Here is a 21593-nt window from a genome sequence, read left to right as displayed (position 1 = left end):
CAAGGAAAACAATGGAACTGAGATTGGCTGATGTGTAGGCCAGACTGAGAAGAGGTGTACGGTGCTCTCAGAGAAGAACTGAGGGGTGAGCTAGTAACCCATACATAGGAAAGCAAGCATGTGGAAAATAAGGCAATTATTCATTCCAGGGGTTTTAAAAAAAGCTCTACAAGAGAAGAAATGCAATTATGTGCTTCGGCTATGAACAACATGTACACAGTCCTACTAATGCAACACTACAATTTCATTTCATTAGATTTTGTGACAGAACTAACTACATGGTTAAGATATAGAGGTAGGAGATAGAAAGGGAAGCATATAATGATTTACAGTAGGAAAAGATTTTAAAAATCAAGAAACAACAGAATAAGAATGTTCTTTGGCGATACGGAGACACATACAAGCAAACAGCTAAAAGACTTGAATGTGGTTACCTCTAGGGAGTGAGACTCGGCTGGGGAAGGACTGAGGCAGGAGATTGCTATTTGTCTTTATAAACCGTATAAATATATTTGTATTTTTTAAAATAGACATTACTTTATCAATTAAAAACTTTTTTTTTAAAGATTTATGTATTTATTTGAGAGAGAGAGAGAGAAAGCATGAACAGAAGGAGCAGAGAGACAGGGAGACAGAATCTCAAGCAGAGCCACACTGAGCATAGAGCCTGATGCAGGGATCAATCTTAACGACCCTGAGATCATGACCTGAATTGAAACCAAGAGTCGGACGCTTAACTGACTGCACCACCCAGGCGCCCGAATTTAAACTATTTTTAAAAATTTAAGAGCAAAAGGCTTGAAACAAAAAGCCCAACTGCCCTCTACTATGATAAAGAAGCAACTACCATGCCCCATTCCATGTAAAGAAAGATTTTAAAGAACATCAGAAACGCTTAAATAAACAATGAAATTGGTATTCTACATGTTTTCATGTAAATGTTGTTTTCATTCAGACTAAAATCAGGTCTCCACATTTCTGGCTTTATTTTTACCTTTAGCTCTACTATCAGCTGAAAAATGATACCTTTCAAACACCTTTGCACACGGAGAAAACAGCCCAGAACCAAGTAGCAAGAGCCAACAGCAGCCTGACTCCAATATATCAGACCAACTCAAGAGGACCAACACATCAAACAAGCTGATCTAAGGGCAACACTGAGAAAGCACAGTGGGGACAAAAGATCAAAAGGTTACACATTATAAGCTTCTAGCAATTCTGACTTCAAGACTCTGGAAACTCAGTATAAAAATTTCAAAGGTGAAAGTCCTCCAAATATGAACAAATCTGCCAAGTCACATGCTTTTATTTTCTTCCTAATTTCAGGCATTCTTCCCACAAACTAGAGAAGTCCATTCTTTCCTCCCTCAAGCTTTCATTTTGACTGATTCAACAAAAGCTGGCGATTTAAACTTTTAAGATAATCAATTTGATCAGCATTTCAAGAAAGAGCGGTTATTCTACATAATGATGCACTTAGTGGGATGCAAGCAGGGACTAGCTACATAATTTGTGGGGCCCCATGCAAAATGAAAATGCAGTGCTCCTTGTTCAAACACTCTGAAGAATTTCAAGACAGCAACAGCAGAGCATGAAACCAAGAGCAGGGCCCTACTCGGCACAAGGCCCATGTCACCGCCCAAGCTGCACACCCACAGAGCTGGCTCTGGATGCAGGAACCACAGCGCTAAAGCCCTTTCCCAAGGTTGGTAAGTTACAGGTTGGACTGGATGGGATGAGGTGAAGAGGTGCTTTCTTAATTGGCAATGGCTAGCTGATAAAATTCCTGAACAATTAAGTTCTCTCAAGTTTTATTTGCTATAGACTCTGAGAGAGAAATGTAAACATTTTGACATATTCAAGGAACTCGTCTGGAAAAAAGCTTTTGTATTAGAGCTGAGATTCAAGGTCTCATGAAATTTATTTCAGTTTAGAACTTAAAATTTTTTAACCGGTTGGTTTGTGTCATGTCCAGTTTGTCTTGAGTTTTTAAAACACAATAATAAAAGGTCACTTTTAAGGACAGGGTAAACGATTTGCATAATTTGCATGATAATTATGGCACCTTTCAGCTAAATATAACTGCAAATGTGAAATACAAATTGCTAAATCGCAATCTCCAGCAGTACATATGTTTATGGGGACACTTGAATAGTATGTCTCTTAGCAACCACTGACTGCTTTTCAGATTTGCAGAGTGGTTGAAAGCAGTCTTTAGAAATATGCTACTAAACTCTTGCCACAATAATACACCCAATGAAATAATTCAAGGTTCGGCAACCCATCTTTGGGGGTGGGGGAGGCGGGGGCGGAGATCATAAAGAAATCATTTCCCAACTGTCCTAACACGGATGAAAATTATTTTTATTGGGAAGAGACACGTTCCATAAGCCTAAGCCAGCCTGCATACTTATGGCTATAGAAGACAGTTACTATGTCTAAAATCAACATTACCATAGACATGAGTGCACTATGTAATCAACTGACTATCTTTGATACATCTCTGATAGCTTCCTTGTGTAAAGACTTAGATTAAGTACATACGAAATGCTAAAGGTTATGTAAATCTAGATTTAACAAAAATTACAATGAAATCTAAGGAAGTCAGTCAGTCATACCATTCTTAAATGAAAAAATTGCGACTCTTCAAAGGTACAAGTCACAGAGAGTTTGTCTGCCCTGGTACAAGTCAAAGAGAGTTTTGTCTGGCCCATACAAAAATCTGATTTCCAGGTTCTCTTGATCTCTCTAGGTTACCACTGTTTCCCATCACTCTCTGTCACACCGAGACTACTTCATTGCCTACCACTTGTCTGGCCTCTGTAAAGATTTGAACGTGCTGGGGCACCTGGGTGGCTCAGTCGTTAAGCATCTGCCTTTGGCTCAGGTCATGGTCCCGGGGTCCTGGGATCGAGCCCCGCATCGGGCTCCCTGCTCCACAGGAAGCCTGCTTCTCCCTCTCCCACTCCCCCTGCTTTGTGTTCCCTCTCTCGCTGTGTCTGTCAAATAAATAAATAAAATCTTAAAAAAAAAAAAAAAAGATTTGAACGTGCTATCCCTGCTTGTCACCTATTAAAAGTATATGCTCCTGGCACTAATAAACATTCACTTGAAGAAATCAATGGTGAAATGAATCCAAGGACAGGAGAGACCACATTTAACATCTAAAAAGATCTCAATAGCCAGAGAGGAGCCATATAAGTAGAGTCCAAAGGGTTTCTTTGATTTTTAGAATATTAAAGTCAGATTTCAAAAAATTCCTAACATGCTGGTTAAGATGCTGACAGACCAACACCATATGACTTCGTGGACTGAGGCTATTCCTAGAAAATATGACAAAAGAAGATTCTCAAAACAAGAACTGATCCTAATCAAAACAGCAGTGACAGCAGCAACATAACATTTACTGACCACTGACTCGTCAGGAATTGTTTTAAGTGCTTATGTATGTATTCACTTATTAAATCTCCACAACAGCCTTTCAACAAAATAACGACTATACTGTGGATATTTTTTATCTACTTTCCAGATGAGGAAACTGAGGCAACGCAGTCCTATAACCTGCCCAAGGCCATGCACTAAAGAAATGCCAGAGTCTGAATTCAAACCAGTGTATATACACTTAACCACCAATCTGTACTGCTTCCTGATGAGGATGAAAATGAGTAGCACTGAAAAGGGCTCTTGAGGAAACACTGGCAGCTTCCCAATGAACTTCAGATTTTTTAAAAGGACATATGCAAGTGACGAAAGGAAGGAAACACAACCAATGTGAAGTATAAGTGAATGGTGCAGTCTTACAAAAACAGTCTCAGGAAGGCTAATGCACACAATCAGCTGAGGTTTATGAAAAATGCCAGGCAACAAAATGAGAACGTACTTGTAATCTAAATAGTCTCACCATTCTTACCGATTATGACATACATGTTCATTATTTTTTAAATGTAAAAAATAGAGAAATATAAAAATTAGAAAATGATGATCATCACACGTAATCACATTCTACCAATTAACCACTTGGTGTATTGCCTTCCAAAATTTTTAGTGCATATACAAACACTCCTTTTCCCTAAAATAAGACTCAGATTCAAAAAAATCATACTGTTCCAGAATGTGCATGTTTCACTTAAAAATAGATCATGTGTAGCTCTATCTCATTCTCTACAATCTGAATATTCCATTATACAAATGTCCATGGTTTATTCAACTAACCCCCTACTGAGGAACTTTTCAATTGTTTCCAATTTTCTAATAATTATTAACAATGATGCATTCAATACCCTTGTACATGTATCTTTGTGTAGTACCTGACTACTTCTCAAGGAATTGCTCAGTGGATAAAATACAAGTTGACAGAATTTACGTTGATAGAACACTATCAGTTTTCCTCCTCAGAGGATTATACCAATCTAATATATACGTATGCACAACACACATCTCTATTTATTTATGTATAGGTACATTTTTTGTGGGGTTTTGGCTTACTAAGAACGGTGTTTTCCACCCAAGCCTCTGCTATGTTCCAGTCTCCCTCCTGTACCCATGCCACACTGGTTTTTTTAAGATTTTATTTATTTATTTATTTATTTATTTATTTAGAGAGCATGAGTAAGGGGAGGGGCAGAGGGAGACAGAGAGGCAGAGAGAGAATCTCAAGGGCTCAATCTCATGACCCTGAGATCATGACCTGAGCCAAAATCAAGAGTTGGATGCTTAACTGACTGAGCCACCCAGGCATTCCTATGCCACACTGTTTTCATTCATGTACCTTTATAGTTATATAAATTAAAACATTTGTTTTAATATCTAATAGGCAAAGGATATTACTTTTTCAAAAATGTCTTTTATTTCATGAACTTTTGAAATTTTCAAATAAAAAAACTACTGAAATTTTTTTTAAGATTTTATTTATTTATTTGAGAGAGAGAAAGAGAGAGCATGAATGGGGGGAGGGAAAAGCAGACTCTCCTGTTAAGCAGGGAGCCCAACATGGGGTTCAATTCCAGGACCCTGGGATCGTGACCTGAGCTGAAGGCAGACACTTAACTGAGCCACTCAGGTGCGCCTAAACTACTGAAATTTTAATTAGAACTGCACCAAATGTATAAATTAACTTGAGATTCTATGACTATCCTTATGATGGCAAATTTCCCATCTACAAATATGTTATTTATTCAAGGCTTCTTTGCAAAATTTTCTTATAAGTTTCACAAAAACTTTTACATTTCATTTCAAAAGGTGGAGATTTTAAAATTAATATTAGAATCAAGAAAAATAAGATACCCCACTAATGTGGGGAGATAATATAGTATGAGGAGTGTATAAAAAAAGGAATTAGTATTTAATGAGCAACTATTATAATCCATGCATGATACCAGCAGACATTTTTACAAGTCATGTCATTTTATCATCATAACAAGCCTACTTTGTTGTAACTTCTAAGAGAGGTCACCATTATGGCCATTGTACAGAAGAAAACACTGAGGCTCAGAATAGTAAAATATGTGCCCAAGTTTTCAAGTACTTATTTACAAGTGAAGGGAGGGAGCCTGTCTTTGTATCCATAGTGCCAACTCAATTAAGCAGATTTAACAACGGTCAGTTTGGCGGTACATCCTATTTTCCTGTTCCTCATGTTGCAAATGAGGAGACTCAAGCTTGGACAGCAAGTATATATATTAATTGGCTGAAAGCCACATTGCCAAGTAGGTGGAAAAGCCAGGGTTTTAATGCAGTTCCTTCTTACCCCACAGCACATATTCTTAGCTCCTATAATACATACTACTTAGAGTACACAGAGGAGTCAGGATGCAAATCCACAGCTTGTTAACTTTCTTTCCACTACATCATGTTGAAATAACTCAATTCTTATTTTGCTTTTGTCTTTACTGACAGGAGAAATGAGAGTCAGAATAGACTGTAACGAATACAGCTAGCTGCTATAGAAAATAAGGTTTAAATCTCGTGGCTAGAATAAATTATATCTAACTAAATAAAAAAGTTTTAAGTTTGAGATCACCAAAATTCCTTTTGAGAATGCACAGAGAATAAAAAATCTGCTCAAAGAAAAAGAATGCAGTCAGTGTCATCCCGATTTGCAAGAGGGGAAGGAATGAGGATTCCCACGTCATAAGAAAACCAGGCTTAAATACAAAGCACACCACGACTAGATGGCATCACGGGAGGCTGTGGGGAGAGAGACAAGCAGGGGGAAAGTGGGGGTGTAAATAATGAATGAGCTGACTACAGGGTACACAGATGAAGGGGCTGCCAGCTCAGGGACAGGTAAGGTGCAGCGGCAGGAGGAAAAGGAGGGTGGGGAGGGGCAGGACAGAATCTCAGCAACAATGCCTTAAGCTCCAAAAGGCCAAGCAGGTCCCAAGTTGGAAACAAATCTCTCAGGAAGGAAGCTCAGGAAAATTACCTAGGGGACTGAGACCCCACTCCTAGAAGGGGCTGGGATCTCAGGTAAGTCATCAGTAGACTAAAGGGTAGGAAAAGGGGCAGGAGACCAACTTTACAGGTTACCAACATGAATGAACAGGGTATTCTGGAAAATGGCAGCTAATCGGCACCCAGGGTTTATCCCCAACATGACAGGTAATGCTCTGGTTAGTCAAATGATTACATTCAAGTACCACCCAGTGGTGTTATTGGTTTTGCCAATACCCTGCCTGTCCCTTTCCTGACTGATTCAGGAACTGCCGGGATCCCTGGTGTGAAGGTTAAGTTCATCAACAGACCCAGCAGAGGGAAGGTAAAAGATGCAAAGGTTGTAAAAATGAGGCAAGGGCTGAAAACATAAAGTATAAGTAGACGGACTCACTATGTAAACTTGATTTCTTGTCTGGCGAAACTCGGAGACAGACGATCAATCACATGGATTGCAAGTACTTGGGGAAACATTACCAATAAATAACAGTAGCCCCCAGAAGTTCACTAATGTCCCAAGGCAGATGAACAGCATTTCTCTTTATGATAAAGTTCCAAGGCCCATAGATGAGGGGATGCTGTAAAGACAAAGTCCTGGCTTCTACCATAGCATCTGACAGAGTCTACACTCTCCTTATGAACAACAACAACAAAATTTTTAACCATTTTTTTTAAAGACTTATTTATTTATTAGGGGCGGGGAGCAGAGGGAGAGGAAGAGAGAGTCCAAGCAGACTCTGCGCTGAGCACGGAGCCCAACGCAGGGCTCGATCTCACAACCCTGAGATCGCAACCTGAGCAGAAACCAAAGAGTCAGACGCTCAACTGACTGCGCCACCCAGGCACCCTGAACAAAATTTTAAAATGTAAGAAGGATGATGTTATTCTAGAGTAAATTTATAACAGGTTCAAGGATGGCATCCAAAGACTGCTGATTAATGAACCTGTTCTAAACGGAGGAGAGTTGCTAAAGACATGCCAAAGGCCTCGGTCACCAGTGCTGGCTATTCTAACAATTTTAACCAATGATCTGAGACGAAGCCAAGAGCTACTAGCACAGTTAAGAAAGTCACAGATGTGATAAAGACGGAAGGCACAATGAATACAGTGGATGACCGACTCAAGATCCAGAAAGACTTCAAAAGGCTGGAAAGAAATTATATTCTGCAGGAATATATGTCAAACCCTACACTTAGATTAAAAGGCAAACTGTACAATGAACAAAAACAAAGGAAAACACGGCTTTACAACGTCATGCACAAAGCTAAGTTAGAAATCAGTTAAAGACCACAAACTTAACACAAGTTAATAGTGCCACGGAGCAGGAAGAATAGTTAATGAGACTTCCCTTTTAAGAGACCCACACAAGGGAATGGGGAACCCAATTCTAGGCTGTGCTGGACCGACCAGGCTCAGGGCACTATGTTCAGACATAGACATCATTTTTAAAGACAAATGGACACATGTTGAAGACTTTCAAAACAGACAAATGAGACAGGATTGACAGAAGTAAAAACGCAGTCTAGAGCAGAGAATGCACACTGACAGCTGCTAAGCTAGATCCGGAAGGCAAATCGGGTTGGTTCATCAGAATATTTCACATAAAAATCTGGATTTGTTTCTCTTGAGGGGGAAAAAAGTCTAACAATAACTGAAAGAAGAGGGGCAGCCAAAGCTCCCTTTAATAGAAACCTGTCCACCTCCTAGTGTCTGACACCTGGTCACCAACTTGTCATAAATGAGCCTACAAGCATTTGAGCTGCTACTCCTGTTCCTAGGGAAAAAAGCCAAGAGGTAAACACAAGTGCTGTGTTCTAAGACCTAAAACGTTATGTCCGAGCTAGTTAATACTAAAGGACTTAGTCTGGGGAAATAATGCCAAAGGCTACAAGGTATAAGGAGGTTCAACATAAAGAACTTTCTAACAAAATCAGAACAATCTGCCCAGGTATATGGTCCTTCTTCACTAAAAAAGAGTAAATGGGAGTCACTCCTTCTTGGGTCTCAAAGGAGACTAACTCACAGAACTAGAACAGACAACCCAAAACATCCCTTTCAAGTCTGGGTTTCTCTGATGTTTTAATCTTATGAGCTTTATTATCATCAGTACCCATCTACCACGAAGAACACAGTGAGTTGGGCCCTGCATGCTTTTCATGTAAAGAAAACGCTTCATCGTAAGATCCCTGTTCTTATTGTTTCCATGTAAACTAAACATAGGCTTCACTATCTGATCCTCTTGGGTATTTTGATTTACCATAAATATAAGGGAACCTTAGTATTTCATTAGTGTTGAGAAGTGAGGGCTATTCCTGCCTTGAAGTCATTCCAAGTTTATAGTGAGGGGAATCACAAAGAGGCATCATGACATAATGGACAGAAAATCAGAATAGGAAATGTGCTTGGGAAAACTTGACAAAGTTTCTAGACCTCAGTTTATTCACCTATAAAGTGGGCCTGAAATTTAGCCACGTCTGTTTTAGATTATGGTACAAAGTAAATAATGCATGTAAAGATGCTCTGACAATTATACAGTGCTATATAAATTCAAGGACTTTCCAATACAAAACACAGACCTGTCACATGTTGCCTCTCTGTCTGAAATGCATTTTGCCTCCTTGGTATAAGAATCTGGATCAGTCAACCTATTTACCCAATGCTCCATGTATCCACCTATTTACCTACGTCTCTTTTTCCAAAGCCTCTTTTCTAAAACCTCACTTTTCCAAAGCCTCTCTACCTAATATATCCAAATTCTAAATTTATTAATTGAATTAAGGAGGGGAAATGAGTCATCACAAAGGCTATCAACCTTTATCCAGGTAAGGTATAGGAGGATCAACTTCCCGCCAAAATAATGTTTTAAATTTGAAGTTCTGCTTACTGGCTCACTAGCAGATAGATATTTATTCTTTTTGACATGAGGTGCTTATTAATCACTTAGAAAGGAGCTACAATAGTCCACACACCAGTTGGCTCAAGTACCCACTTTTATAGATGAATGTCAACAACAAGAGCACGAAGATGTTACCTAAAAATTCAATGTCATGAACATTCCCAAGTCCCAGGTAAAAAGGAAGATGTGGTCTACAGTTACAAAATGTAAAATGGCAAATCAAGAAGAATACACACCCTGAGAAGTTCCAAACAGATAGGTGAGAGTTAATCACTTTAAAGGAATTTTAAGGTGTTAAGTAAGCAGTGCTGTTTCCTAGCTGTGAAAGCTCACCAGTATCTGATTTTGATTATTTGTTGAAGGTTATTCATGCTCTAGACCATGCTTTTTCAGTTTTAACAGATCTGTGCAATAGTTACTTAAGAATCCTTATGCAGATAGGAGTTTTCAAGCTACACAAAGATTCACACCAACTAGAGGTCCTATAAATGAAATTCCTTTATAATTAAATTTTAAGAAAGAAAACTGCAGGGATTTAGGCATTAGCATTCCTTGTTGTTTGAAATGAAATTAATTTCCAGCGATAAACTAAACAATAAATTAAAGAAATACCTATTACTTTTAACGGGCAATAATGGAAACTAACTTCTATATGCAGTATTTGCTTAAAAGGTGATATAACTGCCACTGAAAGATTTTTAAACAATCAAGAGAAAATAAGGTAAAGTGTTATCAACTGAATAACGAATGCATGCAACCATAAAACTTTGCTTACCTGTAATACAAATTTCTGATCTATGTATTTTTTGGCAATGCTGGGTTGGAATTCTTGGCTTTCCAAAAATCGTATGAAAAATTCATATACAAGCTGCAACAAACAGATTATAGTTAATTTCAAATTATAATTCACTTATCAAAAACCATAAAAAGCCTATAACACTAAAACTGACAGGGCTTAGATAATTGAGTTTTAATATCAATTACAAGCTATACTAGCCCTTCTTGTGGCTCATGGTTGCTATTACATTTTTTAACTTTTTAAATTAAAAATCTGAAAACAACAGCCAAACAAAGCAAATAAAAATCTCCCATAGCCTCACCATTTAGAGATAACCACTGCCAACAATTTAATGTATAAACCTCCTGATTTTTCTCTATATTTCTACAACATATCAATGAACTATAAATATATTTTTATATAGTTTTCAAACTGCTTTTACCATCTAAACAATATATTGTATACAATTTATATCAATAATATCTAAGCCATCATTCTTAGTAGCTACAAGTAAGTAGTCCATTATACATAATTTATAATGACTAATTCAATTAGTCATAATCAATTTAACCAATCTCCTATGCTTGGACATCTAAATAGTTTCTGAATTACTTCTCTATCAAATTATGCCACAATGTATATCATGTAATATACATCAGGGTGCATTTCCTCGATTATTTCATGAGGAAATATTTCTACAAGTGGAATTGTTAGAGCAAAACACATCCAAACATTTCAGGATTTTCAACACTCACTGCTAAATTTCCTTCCAGAAAACTTATGGCAACTTACACTCCTCTAAGCAATATATTATAGTTTAGCAGAATACTCTCATCTGCAAGGAATAAAAATATCCTCATCTGTAGTGTCAATCTCAAATAACTGTTCTGATAAACAGCAGAAGATCATTGTTTATGCTCTTTGCAAAATAAATCTATGTTAAAGTATACATTAGATCCTGGTAGAGTATACAACAGTATATAAAAAACAGAACTTTTAACAAGAGACAGGCACCAGGTTGGAAGTCCAGCTCTGTCCCTTACTAACTATGTAACTCTAGGCAAGTTCATTTCTCTAAAAGTCTGTTTCTTCAACTAAATAATGGGGATGATAATCCCTAAGATTAAATGTGATAATATATATAAAGCACTACGCATAGCAGACTAACACATATCACCATTATCACTATTGCCTAAAATAGCATTCTCAAACTTTTCAGTCTTGCGCCTTTACATTTAAAAATGGTTGAAGAGTCCAAAGCTTTTGCTTATATGATATATATATATATAAAAATACATATATATGTAAAGTCAGAAATACAAACAGAAAATTTAAAATACATATTTGTTATTTCATTTTAAAGCAATAAAAGATATTACACATTAACAGAAGTTAATGTGGGAAATAACTTTATTTTCCAAAAAGAATTACTGAGAAGCATTATTTTTTTCTTTGTGAAAAATCTCTTTAATTGAATATTAGAAAACTGCTTCCGTATTCAACCAGTTGCGATACACTGTTTTGGTTGAAGTATATAAAGAATCAAGCCTCATGCGGATCTAATAGTATGAAAAAGGATGAGCATTTTCATAGTCTTTTCACATAATTGTGGAAATTCTTCTTTGATACTACACCAAAACTTGAGTTTCTTAAATTGGAGTTGCAACGCAGAATCTGAAGCCAAAATCAATGAATTTTTCAAACTCTGTTATACTAAATTCCAATTGTCTGTCTTGCACTTTGAATGGATTTTTACCTATGCATGGTTTCCTAACATCATTCACTGACCAATTGGAAAATACTGGTTCACCGAGTTATGCAGATTTTTCAAATGCTCACAAGTTTTATTATACAGTATCAAAAGTCCTATTCCTTAATATCTCCAATTTTATCAAAAAGTCTAAGTTTTGATAAGCGATAAAGTTCAAGGTGACAGCAGAAAGATAAAAGTTTCCCAAAATTCTAATTCTAAATTTTGCTTGAATGCTCTAATTTTATCAGTGGCAACAACTGTTTTGTCTATTTTTAAGAAAACATCCACCAAATACCCAAGATGGAAGTACAGTTTGCCAGACATTCCTTCCAGTAAAAATGGGATTTCTTGAAAAACCAGCTAGTTCAGCTTGTAGCTCAAACAATCACATAAATGCTTTAGCACAAGACAAATCAGTATACTTCAGTATGCAGTCACTGGGCTTTGTGCATACTTCCATTTCCCTCTTTGCCACGAAGAATATTTTTTTAAATGTGTACTCAAAGGTCAAGATTTAATAATATTTAATTTCATAATTTTTGCTGGTTTTCCAAGAACATTTTTATTTGAAATTGGCGCTTTTTTTTTTTTTTTGTAAGCGCTTGGCAGTAAAACATATGCTCACAAAGCCAATTTGCCACAACCGTCTTGATCTGTGCTAAAGCAGCAGCAATTTCAACCACCAATGCTTTTACAACCATCCGTTCCAATGTCAACACAGTGAAACCAGCCAATAGCATAGTATTCTTATAAAACTGTTCTGATTTTGCAGGCCTGAAAATCAGGTCTCAGGGTCCCCCAAGGGTGTGTGTTACCACTAACCTAAATGTATCAAACAGTAACCTTATGACTTCAGACTGTAACTTAACACTTAGGTATTCACATTAGGAGTTTACTTCAAAGTAAAAAACCATTTTTCTCTTTGAAACTCGGAATTCAGAAAAACTTCTTGCCCAAGGATCTGAACATTGTCAAGCTGTAATTCTAGGCATGAAACATGACTGAGCCCCCAACACCCTCTAGAATTGTTTTTTCAATACACTAATTTTTCAACTCTTTCTTTTACAAATAGAATGTCAGCCTTATTCAAACAACCCATAAAAGGGGGTTTAATTCCCACAAAGTGGAGAGATTCTCATCTTGCAGGCCTGACTTGTGAGCTGGCAGGGCTTTCTAGCAGGACTGGCAAAGTGCTCTCTTCCCTCTGGTCCCTTGAAAGCAGTTACAGTTTAAAACAGTTTGGTGGAAACACTTTAGACACATTTACTAATAAGTATAAATGTTCTCTACACTTACGAGACAGATTTTTTACCTCAGAATCAAAAATCTCCCTTGAATTTCTAAAGGGAAAGAAAGACTGAGGACTGAAAGAATAATTTACTTTTCAAGATCACATAAGTGAACTCTCCAAGGAACATGAGTTAAAAAGACTTTAGCATTTCTGTTTTTCAGTCTCAAGTGTAAAGCACTAAAAACAATCCCGATTGTAAATGAAGTCCTGCAAAATCCCATTCTACTGGAACTACAGACCCAAATACAGAAAATACACCAAGAATAACCATGGTAACTATGGAATACAGTTTGAAAGATACCAATACAGATAACAGAAAATACCAAGTAACACACATACAGTAGAACCTCTGATATATTTAAACTAAAAATTTGTGGATTTAATCTTTTTTCTATTTTTCTTAAAGATTTATTTATTTATTTGAGAGAGAGAATAAGGGGAGGGGCAGAGGGAGAGATAGAATCTCCAGCAGATTTCCCGCTGAGCAGGGAGCCCGAGACTCGGGGCTCAGGGCTCGATCTCATGACCCCGAGATGATGACCTGAGCGGAAATCAAGAGTCAGACTTAACCCGCTGAGCCACCGAGGCACCCCAAACCTTTTTCTATTTTTAAATATCTCCAAAGATCCATGATTTGTTAGGAGTAGTTTTGTATGGCCACAAACTTAAATCAGACAAGAGGTGTGTAGAAACAGTCAATTGGCTAGGTTCACTGCCTAACCCATCACCCAAAACCATGTCTCAATGCAATTTTGTTGTTCTGTACTATTATCAGATATTTGGTAATAAACACTGTGCTTCCTTATAAAAATGTGATCCAGAAAAAGAAGCACACTGTTAATGCTGGAGTTAATAAAAAGTGAAAAGGTGCTATGTTTTGGTCAGAAAAAAATTGTTGGCTCAATTAAAAAGTAAAACGTTAAATTTAGTAATAACTCACTATAACATGAATGACCTGTCATGAACAGCTAAGACTTCCTGAATGCTCAGTGAGTGCTCTTGTCAGTACTAAAACCACCTATCAGTGAAAATGGAAAGGTGACCAATTTGTAGAGTTAGAATACATAAGAGAAACACAGGAATCTTGAGTACAAAGACCTCCAGAAAGGAATAGTTGAAGGCAACAATGTGCCTACTGACTTGACCTTTATTACAAATGATGGTTAATTTATGAATTTTAAAAGTAGGTTTCCTTTACCTGATCCAGTCTAAGTCATATTTCCCCCTAAGCTAAAGCAGGGATCAGAGGATTATAGGCTTGAACAGGGTGTCAACACAGATAAAGCCAGACCGTTTTGGAATACAGTTTGTGGGACTTTACATCATAAGGGTAGAGGTCTCATCATCGCTCCTCATTGTCACTTTGGTTTTAGAGTTTCAGGTGAACTAACAGTTAATGCTCCTGTAGGAATGACACAGTGTAAGCTAGAGATTTTTGGTGACAGCATTTAGCTTCATAGCTTTAGAAATTAATTTGGTCTGTATTTTATAGAGTCATTAAGCTTAGGAAGGATTAACTGAAATACTCAATTCAACTTTACTGTGCTTTAGAGGAAATTTATATCTCTGGTGATCATGATTTAGAGCATTCAAAAAGTTCTTGCAAATGGCAAGAGTAGTCTACTGTCTCTGGGATGTAGAGAAGACAAGCTGAAGCTTTGAAGACAGCTTTCTTCCTGTCTTTCCCACCGTAAGATGTGGGACTTTCCTGAGATTATCTTGTTTGTTTTGTTTTTTAAATTTCTTCCAGACTAGGGGCGCCTGGGTGGCTCAGTCGTTAAATGTCTGCCTTCAGCTCGGGTCATGATCCCAGGTCCTGGGATCGAGTCCCGCATCGGGCTCCCCGCTCCGCGGGAAGCCTGCTTCTCCCTCTCCCACCCCCCCTGCTTGTGTTCCCTCTCTCACTGTGTTTCTCTCTGTCAAAAAAATAAATCTTTAAAAAAAAAAAAATTTTTTTCTTCCAGACTACACTGCACTTTATGAACTGGTGCCAAACATTAGGAATAAGGCAAGACAAGAAGTCCACCTATTCAAAAGAATGATTTTTTTTATTTTAATTTTTGTCACAATCTGGGATACACCATGAAAAGCACAAATAATTTTCCAAATTTCTTAGACTGCAGATAGTATGTCTGACACCTTAAAAAAAAAAAAAAAAATCAAGCAGCTAAAATAGGAAATCAGCCACAGCATTTTAACTAATTTACTCAATCTTGGCATTGGCAGCAGGAATACATATGTATAACATGCCTGGGTAAGAGCTGAGGAAATAGAGGCCCAGAAAGCTCTCTCTATAACTAGGGAAACAGCATACATGTGTATCCGTAGCAACCTTGAGTTGCCAAAGCAGGACAGGGAAAGTTGCAAATTGATGTCAGAAATTCTGAAGTGGGGAAAAAAGAAACTTTTAGACACCTTCTAGGCTTCGTCTCACTGAAGTACAGTTTTCTGCTCTTTCAAAAGTCAACAAGTAGTCCTGATGCAATGGCTTCTGCCTCTGGCTGAAAGTGTACAAGGTTTTAGTCCCTCTCTACCACCCCTTCCCTCCTGGCTGGTTGTCATCCAGCCTCTGAGGACATTCTAACTCAATGGAAAGATAGCTTGGGGGCGCATGACATTCACATTTCCTTGTTCTATTCCTTGGAGAAATGTTGGCCTGCAGCGCGAGCGGCCAGGAAGGGAAGATTGAAAATGACCAGTATGGGTAAGTAAAAAGAGTACAGATGGGCCTGGTGCTGGCAAAGGAGATACAGGGATGGCCCTGATCTGTCCTGGCACATGCACATGACTGGAAAACATGGCCTTCCCAGTGCAAGAGAACAAAACTGGCTTTCATACAAACTTCCTATCGGCTGTTGCTCTTCCTTACAACACTATGAAATAACTCTTGCAATTTGTTTTTGCCCTTCCAGGCTGCAGAAACACATTTGTGGCTATCATGAAGACAGGCATTCAATCCCCAGGGTACCTACTGATGAAAATGAGATATAAACTCTATGACCTAATCACATCCAACTAATATTAATGTGAAAATAGTTCAGTTCCTGTTGGAGGCTCCAGCAGGCAGGATCACATAGAAGCTCTAATCAAAAAGCAAGAACTGCTGGCTGGACCCACAACCTGGGAGGAACCAGACTAAAGCATTACACCACAACTTATTATTTTATTCTTTTGGCATCCTAATTACCAAGAGAAGAAACACAGAGAGCATTCTCTAGCTTTCCATTAATATACTCTCATTTGATTTCTGGGTGAATAAAGGCCTTCAAGGAATTCCCATGCTAATCAGCTAATGAGTTAATGGAGCTTTCTTTTATAACAAATGGTAGTTCAAAGTACCTGTAAGTGTGGCCAGGATGCCTCAAGGGTAGGTTCATCTTCTTCTGGATCAAATTCATTGCTGTCACTAGGAGGGAGAGTTCTGAATATATTGCAAGATACCTAAAAATAAACAAGCAGCAGAGTTAGCTGGAAGCACCTCCTGGGCAACCTTACACAAGGTTTGCAGCCAGCCAAAGGGAACCCAGATGACAGATGACAGGAACACCACCAAACTGGAACGGGGAGCTCTTTCTACAGGCTTCAAGGCCAGGACCACCTCTAGGCAAAGCTGGAAAGTGGCAGAGCTGCACCTCCTGCCCTCTTGAACAGTACTCCTTGTCCTTAGATGGCCATCCCCATGCCAGGTCCCTTTGATTTTAGACCTCCCATCAAAGCCTGCTCTACTTACCGGTCAAGCATGCATCTAATTAACCAATTTACACTAAGATATAAATAACTGCTAATGGGCTTTATGTATCTCCCTTCTCAGGTTTATTCACAATTTGCAAATTTACAGTCAAACTAATGGTAAAATTTCAGACATTTACAAAAAGCAAATCAGAAAAGATATTGCTGAACCTAACACCCTTGAAATCATACCTAATCTGTTCTCAGTTGGTTTACAAACTACCAGGGTGCCTGGCTGACTCAGTCAGAAGAGCATGCAACTCTTGATCTTGGGGTCATGAGTTCAAGCCACACATTGGGTATAGAGAGTACTTAAAAATAAATAAACTTTAAAAAAATAGTAATGATGCCCAGGATAAGATGTATCTGTGATACAAATCTCTATAAACTAATTAGGTATTTCTTTACCATATGCAATTTCCAGATTAAATGCTGGTTGCTCAAAGGATGGCCAGGAGTTGATTTAACCGTTGAAATGGGCAATGAAGAGATGAGGATTAATTATGCTATTCTAATATTTTTGAATATATTCAAAGATTTCTGCAGAAAATGCTTATTTTTAAAATGTGGTTGCTACTATTCTCAGGGTTCCTTCTCAATTTCTATTCTGTTTCTCGTCCTATGTAGTCATCTATCCTCTCCCAGTGACCCAAATATGTCCTCAGATATGAAGAATAAAACGGGGGTGGGGGGGAGCAGGGGGTAAATTATAGAAGGCAAGAAGGGAAAAGAAAGGAGACTGAACCAGAAGCGTTTGCTGGACTTTCTACATAATGCAGAAAATACAAAGTATAATATGCTATTCTGAAAGAGGAAAGAAGAAAGGCTTTTGGGGTACCATATAATCTGTAGCAACCTTGAGTTGTTTATTCATTTAACACGTATTTATTAAATGCTCATTATCTTCACACACTATTCCAGGCACTGGGAAAATAACAATGAACAAAGCAGAAAAAAGTCCGTGCCCTCCAGGAGCTTATATTTTAGTTAAATTCACAAGTACCCTAATTTTCTCACTAAGGAAACTGAGCCCAGTTGTGTAAGCTATGAAAAGGAGAGATTCGATTTTATTTTATGTGTCACAGGAAGCCATTAGTTGATCTTAAACAGAAATGTGACAGGATTTTATTTTTGCTTTAAAAAAAAAATCATTCTGGTGGCTCTCTGTATTGAACAGACAGGGAGGGGACAAGTTAGAAGCCTATGGAGGTGGCAAGCAATGATGATGACTTGGACCGGGATAGTGGCAGAGGAGACAGAAGTAGATTGATTCAAAATCTACTCTGGAAGTATTATCTGCTGCTGGCCTGGATACACATGGGGTAAAGAAAAGGAAAGAATCAAGGATGAGTCACAGATGTAAGGCCATTTACCCTCGGAGATGGCTGGGATAGGGAAAGCTTTCTTTGTTTACTTGTTTGGGGGGGGAGACCCAGAGGTTGGAATGTGTTAAAGAAGCAATATCCAGGAGGTAATCAGACATATGAATCTGGACCTGAGAGCTGGACAGGTCAGGACTAGAGACATTTAAGGACTCCTTGGTGTATAGATGATTTTAAAGCCATGAGATTAATGGATCACCTTGGAAAGGAGTAAAAAGGAAGAAAGGAAAGGACCCACAGGCATCTGACATTTAGAAATCAGACAGAAAAAGAACAAACAACACAAATGAAAAGGAGTAGAAGGTAGGAGAAGAAAAGAACTAGAGTTTGGGGTCTCAGGAGCTAAGAGCAACAGTATATTAAGAGGGACAAAGAGGTCAACAGCAGTAAATGCTACTCTGAGATTGACTAAGATGCATACAGAGCAGTATCTATTGGATTCTACAGCCCTATGAAGTGGATACTATCATGATCTCCAATTTACCACTGAGGAACTGGAAGCACGGGTGTTGTTAAGATCTGAGGTGACACTTAGTAACCAGCAGTTACAACTGAACCCATGCTGTCAGGCTCTACCACAGTGTTCCAGAAAAGTAGGTAGACTACTGCTTTTGCTCTACTTTAGCTCAGGTGACTGGAAAAAAAAAATCATTATATTAGAATACTTTTGCCATGACTAATGACAGCATGCACAGGTCTATTATGTTATTTTTGTCCCTTCCAATGATTATCAGAAATTCCATTTACAAAGAAACTAGTGACTTTTCAGAAAACCATCAACCCATGACTTCTCTTCAACCAGCCAGCCACACTGTAATCAAAAGGGAAAAAGCCCTTTAGTTACTTGCTTTTGAAACTATACATATATTTCAAAACTGAGTTTTCATTCCAACTAAATCATTTGTATTTACTGTACTCCCTAACAATGTTCTTTCCTCTCCCAAGATGTAAAAGTAAACCATGAAAGTTAAAAAAGTGGGGCGGGGGTCCTGTATAGTAAGAAATCTGGATAAAAGGACATGGAAAGTTCTGCTCCCGGATACTCCTGGTCGTGTAAACCCTCTTACAGAGCTCACGGTGTGCTGCAGCAAGTATTTGTTTACATATGTGCCTGTCTCTCCCTACTAATTAAGAATATGCAATGTCACATTCACATCTGTTTTCCTAGCACGTACAAGGCAACCAATAAATGCTCACAAAATAAAAATTTGGACACATTTACAAAACTGTGTATTTTGGTTTCGCTTTTTAAAAATTTCAAGTTGAAGTTTTCTGAGTGATTTAAATTAATCGAAGTTATTTAATTTAAGATGTTTAAGTCTGTACAGTGATCTAAACCTCTGATTTGGTCAAAGCTTCATCTCTCAATTATCACATCAAAAGAATGTCAAGTTGTGTAAATTATCCATACAGCAAGTAGTTCTAAAGGCATGCTCTTCTCATTCAGCCACACACTGCCATTTCTTCAGATGTGCCTTCCTTATAATGCTTTATTTAGCTTACTTCTAAATATTCATCCAGATGAGTAATGAGGAAGTACAGATCTATTGGGCTAGACAGACAATGAAGAGCTGACTCAATTGGTTAAATAGTTCTCTAGCAAATTTGGAAAGACTGTCAAAGCATATCAAGTGTCATGGAAATGGCCAAGCTTTTGAACCAGTCGGGAACATACTAGGTGCTTAATAAAAATGTCACGAATGAATGAATCATTGCTCCCATCCTTAAGAATCTATTCTAAAAAAACTAATCCAAGACAAGTCTGAAAAAACTACTTAAAGCAGTCATTTGTAACATTGTCCAAAAAGTGTAAAATTGGAAATAACCTTTATGTCCAACATTTAAGAGGTACATCAACTTACTAGAACACTGTGCAGTATTAAAGATGATGGCTAGGGCGCCTGGGTGGCTCAGTCGGTTAAGCGTCTGCCTTCAGCTCAGGTCATGATCCCAGCGTCCTGGGATCGAGCCCCACATCAGGCTCCCTGCTCAGCCAGGAGTCTGCTCCTCCCTCTACCCTCCCCTCCTGCTAGTGATCTCTCTCTCTCGCTCTCTCGTGCTCTCTCTCAAGTAAATAAATAAAATCTTAAAAAAAAAAAAAGATAATGGCTATATGGAAGCACAAAGAAATGTTTACGAATAAAGATTTAGGAGGAAAGACAACAGAAGATGATACGACTATACCTATAAGGGATGGAAATGGATAGCTAAAGGGAAATTTTTAAAAGCTGTAGTGAAGCAAGAGGAATATGGATGATAAACTAGGTAGTTGCTGTTCTCTCTTGGGGCGCAGAAAGTAAGTCCTAAACCTATAAAAAGCCTAAGTTAGAGACATACAGTATATAAGTTATGCCTTTTATTTCAATATGAAAATGGGCTCTTGAATTTGTTTAAGATTATTACTGTCAGGAGAGAGTTAAAAATCAGAGCTTCCTACAATGCCTAGAGCCTAGCTCATGAATGAATGGCTGAAAGATTCAATGAATGGACCAGTTTAACTAACCAGTTAAATCATGAATTTAAAATTGAGCTACCCATGGATGGGGGGGCAGGGGGAGGCAGTCCTGCAAATCCCCTGACTTTTCTGCAACAATTTTGTCTGGTGAGTCCAATTTGGGAAAAGATCCAGTTGCTTTGGTCAGATTTTCAAAAGATTTCCAAGATTTAAAAATGGCCTAAAAACCACATCCAAAATGGTAGATTTACTTCCATTAAATCTTTCTTTATCACTGGTAGCCACTTCTGATTTATAGTCCAGGTTTTATTTTTTTTAAGTCTTTATTTATTTATTTGTGAGAGAAAGAGAGAGAGGGAGCACAAGCAGGGGGGAGGGCAGAGGGAACAGGAGAGGCAGGCTCCCCACTGAGCAGGGAGCCCAACACAGGGTTCAATCCCAGGACCCTGGGATCACGACATGAGCTGAAGGCAGAAATTAACCGACTGAGCCACCCAGGCACCCCTACCGTCCAAGTTTTAAAGGGATTATTAAATAGGTAACTTTATTAAATTGGTAATAGCAGTTGTATGCTTACTTATGCAAATATACCATGACTCCAAGTAGCCACCAGCATCAATCCCCACCACAGAGCAGTTCTGCAGAGTCTATGTGGCTAGATTTAAATGCACTGAGGTATTTCTTTTTTTTTTTTTTTTTTTTAAAGATTTTATTTATTTATTTGACAGAGAGAGACACAGCGAGAGAGGGAACACAAGCAGGGGGAGTGGGAGAGGGAGAAGCAGGCTCCCCGCAGAGCAGGGAGCCCGATGTGGGACTCGATCCCAGGACCCTGGGATCATGACCTGAGCCGAAGGCAGTCGCTCAACCGACTGAG

General features: G+C 38.2%; 1 protein-coding gene across 5 annotated transcripts in view; it reads right to left on the bottom strand.

The window, feature by feature from the left end:
- The window catches only part of PPP2R5E (protein phosphatase 2 regulatory subunit B'epsilon), a 147485-nt gene that overhangs the window by 27615 nt on the left and 98277 nt on the right, over positions 1-21593 (bottom strand). For all 5 annotated transcript variants that reach the window (XM_081830417.1, XM_081830416.1, XM_081830418.1 and 2 more), the window contains 2 exons: positions 16490-16591; positions 10104-10196 (listed from right to left, as the gene is read on the bottom strand). In XM_081830417.1, the coding sequence (XP_081686543.1) occupies positions 10104-10196; positions 16490-16591 (195 nt within the window). The remainder of the gene's footprint in view (positions 1-10103; positions 10197-16489; positions 16592-21593) is intronic.

Source organism: Leptonychotes weddellii, chromosome 9 (assembly GCF_054177405.1).
Source record: "Leptonychotes weddellii isolate Sample4059 chromosome 9, ASM5417740v2, whole genome shotgun sequence".
Lineage (NCBI taxonomy): Eukaryota > Metazoa > Chordata > Mammalia > Carnivora > Phocidae > Leptonychotes > Leptonychotes weddellii.
This window is presented reverse-complemented; position numbering and strand designations above follow the sequence as displayed.